The following is a 14,151-nucleotide window of genomic DNA, read 5'->3' on the forward strand; positions in this document are numbered from 1 at the left end:
CTAATAACACTGTTGGAGCGTAAGGGACACACTCCTGTACATTGGGTCAGTATAGTGTGAAGATATCCGTAAAATATCATTAACTGTCAATGAATTAATTTCAATTTCGGAAATATATACAGCTAGAATTGTTTTACGAACAAAATAAATGTTTCATGTTCTGTTATTATATATTAAAAGGAACATGTGATATTATTCCCAATGAGACAACTATCCACAAGCGACCAAATCAAACAGAAATTACCGTACGGCCTTCAACAATGAGCAAATCCCACTACAGGCGTGGGATAAGCAAATACATACAGAATGTAACAGTGTAAAACATGATATCGGGATCTCAAATCTCCCCCTAACCTGGGACAGTGGTGTAACAATACAACATAAGAATGAACTATGAAAATCCGTTGAAAAGGATTACCTCATCAGGTGGATACAAATAAAAATACTTCACAGAGTGGTTAATATATCTGTGAGTGTTTCCAGTGACAATTATTTGAAGCCATCACAACTACAAAAACAATAAACTCATTCAGCATAGTAGAATGACCAATGTGGCCAGTGATCTATATCTAAGTAGTCCAATAACTGTATTACTAGTCTGTCAACACAGAGATTGTATGTTCACTCATCTACAAATAAAAACTGACAGCGACAAAATAGAATAATGATGTTGATGTAGCGGTTAACACCTATCAATCTATCAATTGATCTTTGTAGAAGTATGTATGCAGAAGGGTGTTATATCACCTGTTCTGAAATCGTAAGTACTTCTTGTCGACCTGTGTTAACTTTGTTGAATCATACATTTGTAAAAAAAATGAGGAGTCAATTGACAAGACAAGTGTACGGGGGACTTGCATAACCTCTTTTTCTTTTTCTGTATAGCTATGACTTTAAGTCATGCAACATTTTTTAACCAATTAAATTTTAAATGTTCAAAATATATTAGGTGTGTGTTTCGTTTGCTGTTGTTTATTCATTCCTCATATCTTAATTCACAAATAAGTCTTCTTAGTTTTGTCTGTTGTACACGGTTAGAATGAGATAAATTGTATTTTCCTTTATTATAAAATTAAAAGAATACAATGTCAAATGACTATGATGTATGATGCATGTTCACAGTACACTAGCTTCATCAACAGGGGTATGACACAACAAATAACTCAAATGAGTCATGAGGAAGAACCACTAAAATGGACACTATATATAGAATAACATCAAAACCGATACAGTATACTGATGTAATAATTTGATAGCGGTATGATTTCGCTTTCTTAGATTTGAAACCAGTGAAGTCGTCTGCTTTGTTATTTCATCTTTTATTTATGATATTACTAAGTGATTAAAAATATCTCTTTAAACCCTAAGCAGCCAGTATTTATTCAGTATACCTAAGATGTGATATACGAATGTCTTGCATGACCTCTTTATTTTCTGTTATATCCATAATTTTCAAATGTTCAAAATATATAAGAAGTGTGATTCGTTTGCTCTCAGTGACATATTTAACATAATTCATTGTATACGTCGAAACTAATCTTTTTTTTTTTTGGTATAAGGTATGAAAAATATATAAACGCATCGAATGTGTTTATTAAATAATACTCCTCGTTAAAAAAAATCGAACAATAAACAGCAATGTACACTTTATTTGATTACATTCACTGCTGATGTTTCGGGTCCATACGTTCACTTTATGGCCTTATTGGTCCATCACTTTAACTACAGTGAAAGTGTTGTAAACATCAAAGAGAGCCGGTGCGCTTGTTACTACTGAAATCTGATTTCCGACTACTAGATCCATGCAGACAGTTTGGGTTGCCATATCATATTGGTTACCAGTATACAGCCACACATAATTCACTTTATTCTTCGTTAGTCTACAGTGACCTGCATAAATGCCTGTCATCATAGTAACAGACACCAAGTATGTACCATTCATTGTAACAGTGTAAATACCCGTCAAGGGATTGTAGTTGGGATCCATACAAAGCCTGCGGCTATATTTGACACAGGGCGTAATAGTAACACCCGTATGATAACCGGTTGGTAATGTCGCTGTTGATGCAGCTGTAAACAGATTTCAATGGATTTAATCATGTAAAATATACACATAACCATATCATTTAGTTCTTTATGATTAACATTCATTACGTTATCTCTAACATAATTTTTTCAACAGTCAGCTAGGTTTTGTACGTGCTAAGGGCCATTTGTTTCATTTATGTTATGAATTACAGTTTAAATTCGCAAACTTTCCTACTGTAGTGAGCTATGAGAAATAATAATTCTATACACAATGATTGTTTACAGTTGAAGCCTTGATTTGTGTAATAGATTTATTACCGATTTATAAATTCTGAATCATACCATGATACAAATTTTACTATCAGAATATATAGCCAGTGTGTATTACTACGGTGATAACTGGAAAGGTCACAATCCGACCCGCCTTTTGTAATTTAATTTTCAAATTAGGATTTTAATTGACATTATAATACGTCGTTTCATTGTTTAATCACGAGTAAATGTTAAAAAGACACATTTCAAATAAAAAAAAAGAAATTAGAAAGAGATCTGAACAATCTGATGGAAGTCAGACAGTGTGAAAAACTATTAAAAAAAACACTTATTAAAATTAACGTAAAAGCTTACCATCACTTGTGCCACACATCAACACGAACAAGACACATGTACAAATATGAGTCATTATCATTTTGATGTACAGGTTGTAAGCGTATCTGCAAAAAAAATGTGTTATCATTCAGTAAAAAATGTATCAACTTAACAATTCAAAGATGATTAAAAAAGGTCGATAAAACCAAAACAAAATTAGTCCCTGACTATATCAAACAGTTAAACGAATGTGGTGATGTGTCAACTATTCGACTTCAGATTATTCAATTAAGTATCCGAGTACTTGATATTGTTTTTTTAATTTGCAGTTCAAAACGCGTTTCACAGTTCACGTAGATCTGCTAGAATTCGGATTTTTAGGATTGTATCACCGGGGTGTGCTACTTGTCAGTTCATAAATACAATCCATCGTATGAAAGGATGAAAATACAACATCCTCAACATTCGAATTTGTAATTAATTTGCCAACAAAATAAACTTATTAATTTGCTCTACAGGTTTTGTTTAAACTTATAAACATGTTAATGCAGACGGACCAATCACAATGTTAGTTTTAACATTCATTATATTCGTATTTCGCCAGTTGCAGTAGACGAAGCATTAACAATTAAATGTAACAAATGTCGATCAAAGTGAACGACCATAACGTAGCTGCTACATTTTTATGTCATGCTTGAACAAATTTTAAAAAAAGATTGAAATATGAGAGGTGTTTTTAAATTATATATGTGTCAATCATAAAAACCGCGAGTCTTAAAATCAGATATGTATCAATCAAATATGATTTATACTTGATATATTTCAAAGTCTATAACGGTTGAATTCATACCACTTAACACTGTTCATACCGCATCTCTAATATTTTGAGCGATACTATTATAATACTTTTCACTTACTTTTCAATTGATGAATCTGCTCCTATGGAAACTTGTGATGGACATGGAAGAACACTTTGTTTTATAGTCATGTAACTGTTAATGTATGCAGGATGTGCAACATATTGCGAACGCCATGTTGATATTTGATATGCTTTGGTGTGCATATTTTGTGATTTAGTAGGCGGTAGTTAAATAATACGTATGATTTATTGAATAAAATTATGATTATGATTGAGCACACTAGGTTTTGTATTGCTTATTACATTAGAAGATGACCATATTTGATCGTATGGGATTTCTTGTGTCTGGACACTACTTCTGTGTGTGTGTTCCATATTTTTTATAATCACTGATATCTTCCTTTCTGATATTGACCACTCGCACCATCAAGAATTTAGTAGGATTTTCTTATGATATTAAAGATAGTTAACAAGTTGTGAATCCCATTTGATAAGAAAAGTTTATCTGACACGATATATTACCTATATTATAAAACTATTTTGATAGAATAGTCTATTTGACATTATAATTGTATCTATCATATATATATATTTGCAACATGGTGAATATCTTCTGATAAGAATAAATTATCTGTTACGATATTCTAGTTAGCTATAATAAATATCTAATTTATACCTATATTTTGAATCCTATCTAACAATATGACAAGTCCAAAGTAAAAACAACAGTCAAACTTATGATTAAACTGGATAAATACCGTTAAAACTTGTGTACTGCAAACAAACAATTGCAAAAATTAAGACTATATAAATAATATATACTTAATAAATAGTAAATTGCGGTTTGTATCCAACGCAATCATAAATTTGAATGTAGTTTTCAACTTAGACTTCTTTATAAATAGTATATATATACTTTATGAATAGCCCAGGTGGCCGTGGGGTCTGGCGGGACGGCTACAGTGCAGGCGATTTGGGGTCACGATATCTCAGTAGCATGGGTTCGAATCCCGGCGAGGGAAGAACAAAATATTTTCGATAGCAAATTTACAGATCTAACATTGTTGGGTTGATGTTTAGACGAGTTGTATATACTTCATGAATAGTATATATACATAATATATATCAACTATATTGTGAATTTCATCTGATAGAATAGTCCATATTAGACCAACGCGTTTGTCATATATTCAAATATACAAAGATATCTACTATGCTTTGAATCCAATATGTTTAGCATAGCATACAAGGTATCTAGCATTATCATATACATCTGAATATGTATTGCCTTTTGATATGACATTGAATGTGCATCTCCATTTAAGAACATTCTTAACTCATGTAACTGTTACCGTAACTTGTTAAATTTTTTGGTTGGTCCTGTTTTCACATTGAATATTTTTTTCATTAATGAAAATATAGATTTGCTATAAACAACTATTTGAATAAGGAGTCTTAAAGGGAAGGTTTAAAATATCTGTAGACTAGGTTGGTTTAAAGGATAACACACTAATTTATTTCGACAGTATTCATCCTTATTTTTAGGCATGGGTACTATTTTAGAGATTTAAGATACATCTTGCAATTGCCAATACTTTAACAAATAAAAGATGTCCCATCGAGGCAACTACCCTGCATAAAACACCCATCCAGAATTCGAACCTGTAAAATTCTGAACAAACGATGCCTTATAGTACATGTAGCAAACAATAACAATACATGTAAAATACCTTTAAAGGTCAATGAATTAATCTGAATTTTGTCAATGAAAAACTTATAATATATACAGCTTCGATTGTGTAATGAAATACATGTTCTGAAACAGATTTGTGAATAATAACGTTGATAATGTTGCAAAATTTGTTAAAAGATACAAAATGTGTAGGGTTTTGTTTTCTATTGACTAATATGTATATGTTGTAGTTGTACAAAGGAAAATGCTAACTTTTTTATAAGCCTATTTGAATGTTTGTCAATGCATGTACTTGTGATGATGACTAGTTGACGTGATCATATTTTCTTGTTTGTTTGTGATGACTGAATTAATAATTTAAGCTTTACTATCGACACCACAAACTTGAAAATTCTACCTATGATTTGTATTTTTCCTCAAACGCGTTTTTTTCAACGTGACCTTTACTTTTAAATTCTACATCCCATGAACTAGAAAAGGCTTCATATCTATGTAGTCCACAAATAGCGACACTGTAACCATTTAATTAGAAAATAAAATATGATTCACTACATATATTTAATATGGATAACATAATCGAATATAAATGCCCAACCCATGGTAAAATGAAAATAAATCTACGGCTGCCATAAATTATTTCCTTAATTAATTTACAAAATAGAGTTAAACATGGATGACCTATTTGAACTACATTTTACTATTAATGGCAGCCTTTTGAGTGTAGCACATACAATTAATGCATTGACTATTATATGTAAATAGTACAGAAAGACGACCCATCGTGCAATGCCTAGTACACTTGGATATGTCTAAGGGATCATTAATTTATATGTTGTGATTTGCAACTTATCAATCGTAGCAATCATATTAAATCATATTGTTTTATATTTTGTAATAAGTTTAGTACACGGAGCTTAACAATTAATGGTAATACACATTTTCACTGTGTTTAATTCCTTTTAACTACTAAAATGATCTGCTAAACTTTGGTTTCAAATGACGGTGTATTTTTTTTATGAAGAAAGTATCCTATATATATATCTATCAGATATCTCCTTTTTTATCACTGATTGTTCGTTTTTTACTGATCTTGTTAAAAATTTCAGAAAAAAATATATATCAGAATATTATATATCATAATAATGACTATGTATTTTGCCTCTTTTTGCACATATAAATATGTGTCTGAGTGTTTCCAAATAAAGTATATTGTTATTGTTGTTGTTCAAACATCTAATATTAAACTTTTGAAGGTCTTACACGCATGACACACTAGTGGCGTGATCTTTAGTATGCAAAAAACATCACTTAAACAAGTGATACAGGGGGATTTCAATTTGAAGTTGGGGGATAACATTTTTATCATTATTCAATACTTCAATATTCCGTTGAGATGAAGAACAGCAATACAAGCGCTGTTCATTCTTTTTTTTACTGTACATGAACACATTATAGATCCTTTTCTTTTTTAAGTTATTGTGAGTCTTGTTAAAATAATCCATTTAATCATCTTACATTGCATATCAGTATATGGAAAAAGTGTACTTCTTATTTTTTTGGAAATTATCTATTTGTTCAGAAAAAAGTAGGTTTTTATGGTTTACAAAAGCTTCTATTTTCTATTCTAATGGATCATCGTTTGTAACGTTCATTTTCATTAGATAACATCACGAATTATCATGGTACAAATCCCAATGGATGTTGTGAAAATATACGCGCAAGCGCAATTGATGTATGACAAATGTTATATGTCTTCCGTTTTCTGTAAGTTTCTTTAGAATGGAGATAACAATTTTGTATTTTAGCCCCGACGGCATTAATTGGTGATTTGATGGTTCCAAATACACGTTTACTAGTTCTGCTAAGTTTACCCGTAGCCGGTAAACTTAATTTGCGACCATAAAATCACTAGTTGGTGCCGTCGGAGCTTCAAATACAATACAGTCATCTTCTAAATGATCGTTATGCTTATTATATGTTTGTATTACTCTGAAATTATGAAGTACTGTCATATACGTCTCAGCAGCTATACTTAAAAATAATTTGAACTTGTCATATATCAAACAAGAAATAATAGCAATTTTATATAAAAAAAAAGAAATTCTTATCATTTATATTTCTTTATTTTTACCTGGATAATTTTCAATGAACCCTTACAAAATTCATAACAATATATAGTGGTCAGTTATTTTGTTTCTAAAAAATCGTATGTTTTTTAAACCCAGCTTCCTAAAAAAAATTGAGTTTGTGAATATTCTCTCAAATGAAGTATTAAAATCGTATATTTTAATAAGTGGTTATCAACCATATTAGTATACTTCTACTTTGGCTGATTGTGCATGTGTAATGATAGTTAGTAACCTTTTACTGTTTTGACTGCAGTGTATTACACACCAGAGTCCATCTGCACAAAGAAAAAAACGCCCATTGTAAAAAAATCAATAGCGTGTATTTGAATGCTATGAGGGCACACCTTACATCAATTACCACTGGTACTTTCAAACCTTTCAAATACATCCTGCTTCTAACAATACTATAACAAAGAGGAAGATATACTTTGAATGCAATTAGGCAACTACCCCGAATAAACCAACTGTCCAGGATTTGAACATGCCTGTGTCAATGTCCGATACCGTATAGGACATGAAGAGCCTTACAAAAGTACTTGAAAACTATTATAACTGTCAATGAAATAATATGTATTTTGTCTCGTAAGTAACAAAGAAAAATATTTATAGCTTGGATGATTTACATAATCATAGTCGATTTGTTTTATGTTCTGTAACACGTTTGCTGATGAAGACGTAGACTATTGTTTTTGTCTACATCATTTGATGAAAGAGTACAATGTCCTATGTTCGTTATAATGATGTATATGTAACAGTAGAAATGTAAATGGAAATGGGCGTTTTAATTTTGACCAGTAATATCTGACAAAAATTGCTAGTCTGCAGCTGACTAAATATGTTTTCACTTTTTTTTCTAAATCATACTGAAAAAGTAAAATTTTCCCAGGGAAACTACAACATTTCTGGTGCAATATATTCAAAATACTTACGCGCAAATAGCACAAGGATCTTACTTCCTATTTTACTAGAAACTTCATAAATATAAATATCAGTTGAATACGTATAGTGACCAAGAGCAATAAACATGTAAACTTTTATATATGGGAATGATATTCTTTTAGTTAACTCTTGTAATTGTAATTGTGCAAAATTTCTTTTTTGTTTCTCTGTTTGTTGTTGTAATCGACTAGAATTTCACTTTTAATGTTAACACATAGTCGGATTGATTGCCAGTTTGCAAAAGAAAACGCTTAAATAGGCATTTCGGGGAGTCTTAAATTTGAAATTAGGGAATATATTTTTGCCCTCTGTTGACTGCTTTACTATGACTTTGAGACGAAGAACATACAAAAAGCGCTGTTTATTGTTGATGTGTTATTTTGTTGTTTTCGGTTTTGGTTGTTGTACATGTACATCAATTTCTCCTTAAACAATCTGTTCATTTTTAAATTTTATGGATGAAGGTGAAAATCATATTGTTTGTAAATCATTAATTGCTCAGCAACAAAGAAGTAATTTTTTTTTTGTAAACTTTAAATACGTGTCTGTTCAGATGCAGAATCGTTTGAAACGTCCATTGTCGTTGGATAATGTCACCATTTACCATAACATCAATTCCAAATTAACGTTATGAAAATGCGCGCAACTGCAAAAAGTAAAATCACAAAATACAGAACTCAGGGGAAAATCAAATCGGAAAGTCCCTAATCACATGGCAAAATCAAATAACAAAACACATCATAAACGAATGGACAAGAACTGTTATATTCCTGACTTTGTACAGAGATTTTCAAATGTAGAAAATGGTGGATTTAACCTGGTTTCATAGCGTTAAACCTCTCACTTTGTTGACAGTCTCATCAAATTCTGTTATATTTGCAATAATGCGTGAACTAAACTAAGCAGCAAACGATGCTGCATGACAAATTGCAAATGTTCTAAATGGTCGATTTAATATTTTTTATTCCTCTGAAATGATATTGTACTGCAGAAGAGTCATCTGAATTTGAGCAGCGATACTTGATAATGATTACTACTCATAATATATTTAAGGATATATTCTTTTGACGTTTTAGTCTCGTTAAAATCTCGTTCTGGAATTATTTCAAAAACATATGATACAAGTAGCAAATATCAATGAATTTCAAAAATATTATTATCAAAAATAACGCTGTGAAAATATTGTGTCGTTACAATGAGCAGTTTATGAGTAGTCCAGTTTTCAAATTTTACGACCAATCGATTCAGTTGTTTTAGGCCAAAGTTTGAGAAAATGGGTGAGGGGAGCAAAAAAAGATTTTACAAAAATTATGTGCGTCCCATATCATTATTGTCTTTTCAAATTTCTTAGATATGTATATGTTCAATCATTTATAACAAAAAAGTTGAAATGATAGGCATTTTGTTTTTAGAAATGAGAAAAATCAAAAATTTACAAAATTGACAGCATGGTAAATTTGACACAACAAAGCATCAACATATGATAAAACTTTCTTATGTTAACACTTACCTATAGTTTTTTTTTGTATGTTAAATTTATTCAGAATTGTCCACTTCATCTTTATTGAAGGTATGAAAACAAAAAATTGTGGAACTGTTATTTTGTTTACGATGATAGCCCAAAAGTAGGTAAAAATTGATATAAATGTGAAAATCATCAAAATTGGGTACTCTCACAGGGCTGTAGCAAAAAAAGGAGTGCACCACCACATGATTTTTTCTTCACCATTTGTTTCTTCACAGTCATATAAACCCAAAAATCAGGTTAAGAAAAAAAGTTTAATTCAAAAAATTTAAGAAATAATAAAAATCATACTTTTTTACCAAAACTTCATAAAACAGTTTTGTTGTGAATATTTTTTCAAATGAGATGTTAAACCGGCAGATTTTAATTAGAGTACTCATGTTAGTTAACCTCTCCATCTTCGAAATCTTATTTAATCTAATTTTGCATTTGTTCTAATAGTTTGTAGCCTAATCTTGTTTTGACTGCAATGTATTGCGCATCAGGATTCATCTGTACAAAGAACACATCAAAACACAATAGCGGGATGCATAAATACTATGAGAGCACACCTCATATCAATTACCACTGGCACTTTTGAAACCTTTCAAATACATCCTGCTACTAACAATACTTTAAGAGACAGCAAGTTGAGGCATTCTAGGCAGTTTAGGCAAATACCCCGAATAAAACAACTGTTCAGGATTTGAACATGTATAGGTCACTGTCCGACTGTTAGAAGTCTGCAAATGCGAAACCACATAGTACATGCAGTCCTTTATAAAAGTACTTGTTAAACATCTTTAAATGTCAATGAACTTATTTGAATTTTATGACGGAAATAAAATAGAAAAATATATACAGCTGGGATTTTTTATGAACATATTAGATTGTTTCATGTTCTGCAACACATTAGTCAATACTAACGTTGTATATTGATTTTCTTTGTCTACATAATTTGTTCAAAAAGTGCAATGTCTAGTGTATATTCAAATTATGTATATGATGTAATAATTAATATGCGCGATTTACTTTTTACCAGAGAGATTTAACTACAATAGCTAGCATACATCTGACTAAAGATGTCTTTAAAATATTTTTCAAAGACATATACCGGGGAACCTACAAGATGATATTGTTAGGAAATTTAAAAAATCTCAGCAACAAAGAAGTGTTTTATTGGTATACTTTACAAAAGTGTCCATTAACTTATGTTCCTTCTACTAATTATATGTTTATATTCCTTTGAAAGGACAAAGTATTGCAATTTAGTCAGCTGAATTTTAGAAGCGATACTTAATAAAGATTTGAACCCTTTTAGTTTTAAAATACACAATAGAAATTTCATATCAATTGGTTTTTTTTTTAATTATTATTCAGATGATTTGTATGGCTATAACCATCATAAATTTTCTCCAACACGGTCAATTCGTGTGAATTATCTAACTTAAGTTTGCCTAACCAAACGTAATGACATTGATAAGGAATGCTTATTGTTACAACACTCAGAATAAGAACAAATTTGGGTAGTGTCACTTTTACTGTTCTTCAATTATATCTCTTTGTAACTTGATAGGATATGCATGCAGGGCATCATTAAAGACCCATGGACACATTCCTCATTCATTTAATTTGACGTGGGTGGTTTTATATAAAATATTTGAAAATGCATTTATGGAGTATTGTGTCTAATATATTTGAATATGACCGCAAACATTTTTATTTTTTGGTATGTATAATTGTATTATATCGTCGTCGTTCGGAGACACATTTTGTTTTAATGAATGAATCTCTATGGAATTTTACAAGAAGGTTCAATACGACAAAGCGTGTCCGGGACCGATACGCTGATCACTCTATACTAACTGAGTGAGGTTAACTTTTAATTATAGAACTGATAGAATGAAGACAAGACAAAACTTTGTCAATTTTAACAATTTTCACATTATTGATAATTGTTATACATGTACTGTTTACGTAAATTGATCGATAGTCTGATGATATTAATGGTGAAATTCTATTAATGCTTCATTTAAAATATATACATAAGTATTTATCATCATACATTTACTAATACCTTTCAAACTATTCGCAAGTTTGTATGATACCTCCATTTTCATGAAACATACGCTCGAACGTTTTAACATCTGAATCATGACAACAAACTATTGTACATCTTGATTAATCTATTTAATTTTCTAAATATCACGCATTTCATAAGCAACTTTTGATGAACATTGGTGTAGTTTCTCTGGCTAAACACATGAGTTCAAAATTGTCTTTTTGTCAAGACATATTTGTATAACTATTCGGTAATGCATACCCAAAACCCACATCATGTAATTCGCGTCTTACATTAACTAATCACAGCTTAAAACTAAATTATGGGTTATATTTATTGTATTCTGAGGGTAGTGGGAAGTTACAAATAATTCGAGTATTCATAAAGTTTATGACTGGAATTACAACTTGTAGTATAGGGAAATCTCTTATTTTAAAAGGTTACTATGGGGACGGAATCACCATAACAGTAGAAAAATCAAAATAAAAACAACCTCAAAGAGTCGTAAAATTAGTTTATTTTATTCTATTTACCCGAATTTGCGCAAAAATAACTTTCTTTCTTCTTGTCTCGTTTGTCATGAGACTTTGAGTAAAATAGGCATTTATCAGGCTAGTAATAGGAAGGCTCACAATAACGATTGGATATCTCTTTATATTTTTTATGAAAACAAAAGTTAATGATATCGTTTGGGTTTTTTTTAGATTGAAAATCATGTCGTGACTAAAACGACGTTACCACTAAAATCCATAACAACTCACTCTACCTTTTCATCTAAAGTATAATCTAACATTGAATAATTGCATTTTAAATTAAATTAACGTGTTTCCAAAAGACGAAATTAAGCGTTGCTGTCGATGGGAGTTTTAGTTGAGGGATCAGCTGTTTTAGTTATCCAAATGTAGAACTTACTTAGAATATCACAGATCAATCAGAGTTTGTAGAAATCCTAATACATACATATATATATATTGTTCGGACAATTTGCAGAATGAGGATAGTACTTCAAATTAAAACTTTTTAAAGCATCATGTAACGATGTTACCATGTTTAGTTTTAAAAATGATATCTCAATGAAATATGTTATAAAAAGTCGTACAAATCATTTGTATTCATTTATTCAAACATGTTGATGACAGATCTTTGATGCGTTTAATATATTCTTGGACTCAGTGAGATTGAAAATGTGTATGGTTCTTTGTAAAAATCTATGCATGTTTCTTTGTTGTGACTCGTTGTTAGTTTGCAGACTAGTTGAATGTATCAACTTCTTTTTGTATATAATACTGCATGAGTTAAGAGGTTTGAATTATCTAACGTTTTGGTATTTTTCGACCTTTATAAGTTGTTTTGTGCGGACACACGATTCTTTTCATCTTCTATTTTTTTCTCTCTTTTTTTTTTTAAACCTGATTTCATCTAGTCTGTTGTAAATTCATTAAATTCAGTAAATTAGTCAATTTATTTGTCTTCAGAAGAATATAACGGAAAACGTTAACTGATTTGATTTCTTTGACGGAAATTGCGTGAATTTAACGGAATCAGATTATGTTTATCTTAGCTATTATACTGAAAATCATATTGATAATCTAGTGTATTGGGTGAAACAGTAATTTACAAACATATACAAATGATTTACAAGTTCCAACTAGGCATATGTTTACACTTGAGAAGAGACATCAGTTTTGTATCAAGAATACTTTTTCTTGGAAAGTTCAATGATGCTTTCGAATGTAGCATCACACACGAAAGATGCATTCAATATAACAAAGATATATTCATGTATATGTAGGAATAAATGCTGCAACCATCACAACTAAAATAACGATAAATCTCTATCGAAACATAACTCAATCTGCGTATAAGAAGGACCCGTGTGACTATGTAGTATCAGTATTCGAATCACTGTATTACTAGCCTGCGCGAGACTGTGAGATTCTCTCAGGGCACTCCGACTTCCACTATAAATGAAACTGACCGCAACGAAATAGAAAAATGGTGCCGACGAGACGATAAAGACCAATCAATCAATTAATATTAGTAGAAGGTTGTAGTATCAGCTGTTCTGAAATAGTGGGCATTCCCTGTCGACCGGTGTTAACTTGATTTAAACAAACATTTGAAAAAAAAAATAAGGATTCAATTGATAAGACAACTGGACTACATTGTAATAAGTCTCATACAAGACTAAAACTAAAGATTTTCGAAAAACTAAGGATTTTCTTATCCCAAGCGTAGATTACCTTAGCCGTATTTGGCACAACGTTTTGGAATTTTGGATCCTCAATGCTCTTTAAATTTGTAATTATTTGGCTTTAACAATATTTTGATATGAGCGTCACTGATGAG

At 30.7% G+C, this 14,151-nt stretch overlaps 1 protein-coding gene across 1 annotated transcript; it reads right to left on the minus strand.

The window, feature by feature from the left end:
- Positions 1–1,631: 1,631 nt before the first annotated feature.
- LOC139522414 (uncharacterized) lies at positions 1,632–3,655 on the minus strand. The gene is made up of 3 exons (XM_071315930.1): positions 3,534–3,655; positions 2,656–2,741; positions 1,632–2,070 (listed from the first exon to the last, which is right to left on the minus strand). The coding sequence occupies exons 1-3, from the start codon at positions 3,602–3,604 to the stop codon at positions 1,703–1,705; spliced, it is 525 nt and encodes a 174-aa protein (XP_071172031.1). The 5' UTR covers positions 3,605–3,655; the 3' UTR covers positions 1,632–1,702.
- Positions 3,656–14,151: the final 10,496 nt, after the last annotated feature.

This window comes from Mytilus edulis, chromosome 5 (assembly GCF_963676685.1).
Source record: "Mytilus edulis chromosome 5, xbMytEdul2.2, whole genome shotgun sequence".
Lineage (NCBI taxonomy): Eukaryota > Metazoa > Mollusca > Bivalvia > Mytilida > Mytilidae > Mytilus > Mytilus edulis.

Bases quoted from the DNA above. Each gene is read 5' to 3' on its own strand.
- LOC139522414 (XM_071315930.1), bottom strand. From the start codon at position 3,604: ATGACTATAAAACAAAGTGTTCTTCCATGTCCATCACAAGTTTCCATA. The intron at 2,742-3,533 runs GTAAGTGAAAAG...TTTTTTTTGCAG, and splicing joins GCAGATTCATCAATTGAAAA to ATACGCTTACAACCTGTACA. The intron at 2,071-2,655 runs GTAAGCTTTTAC...ATCTGTTTACAG, and splicing joins GATGTGTGGCACAAGTGATG to CTGCATCAACAGCGACATTA.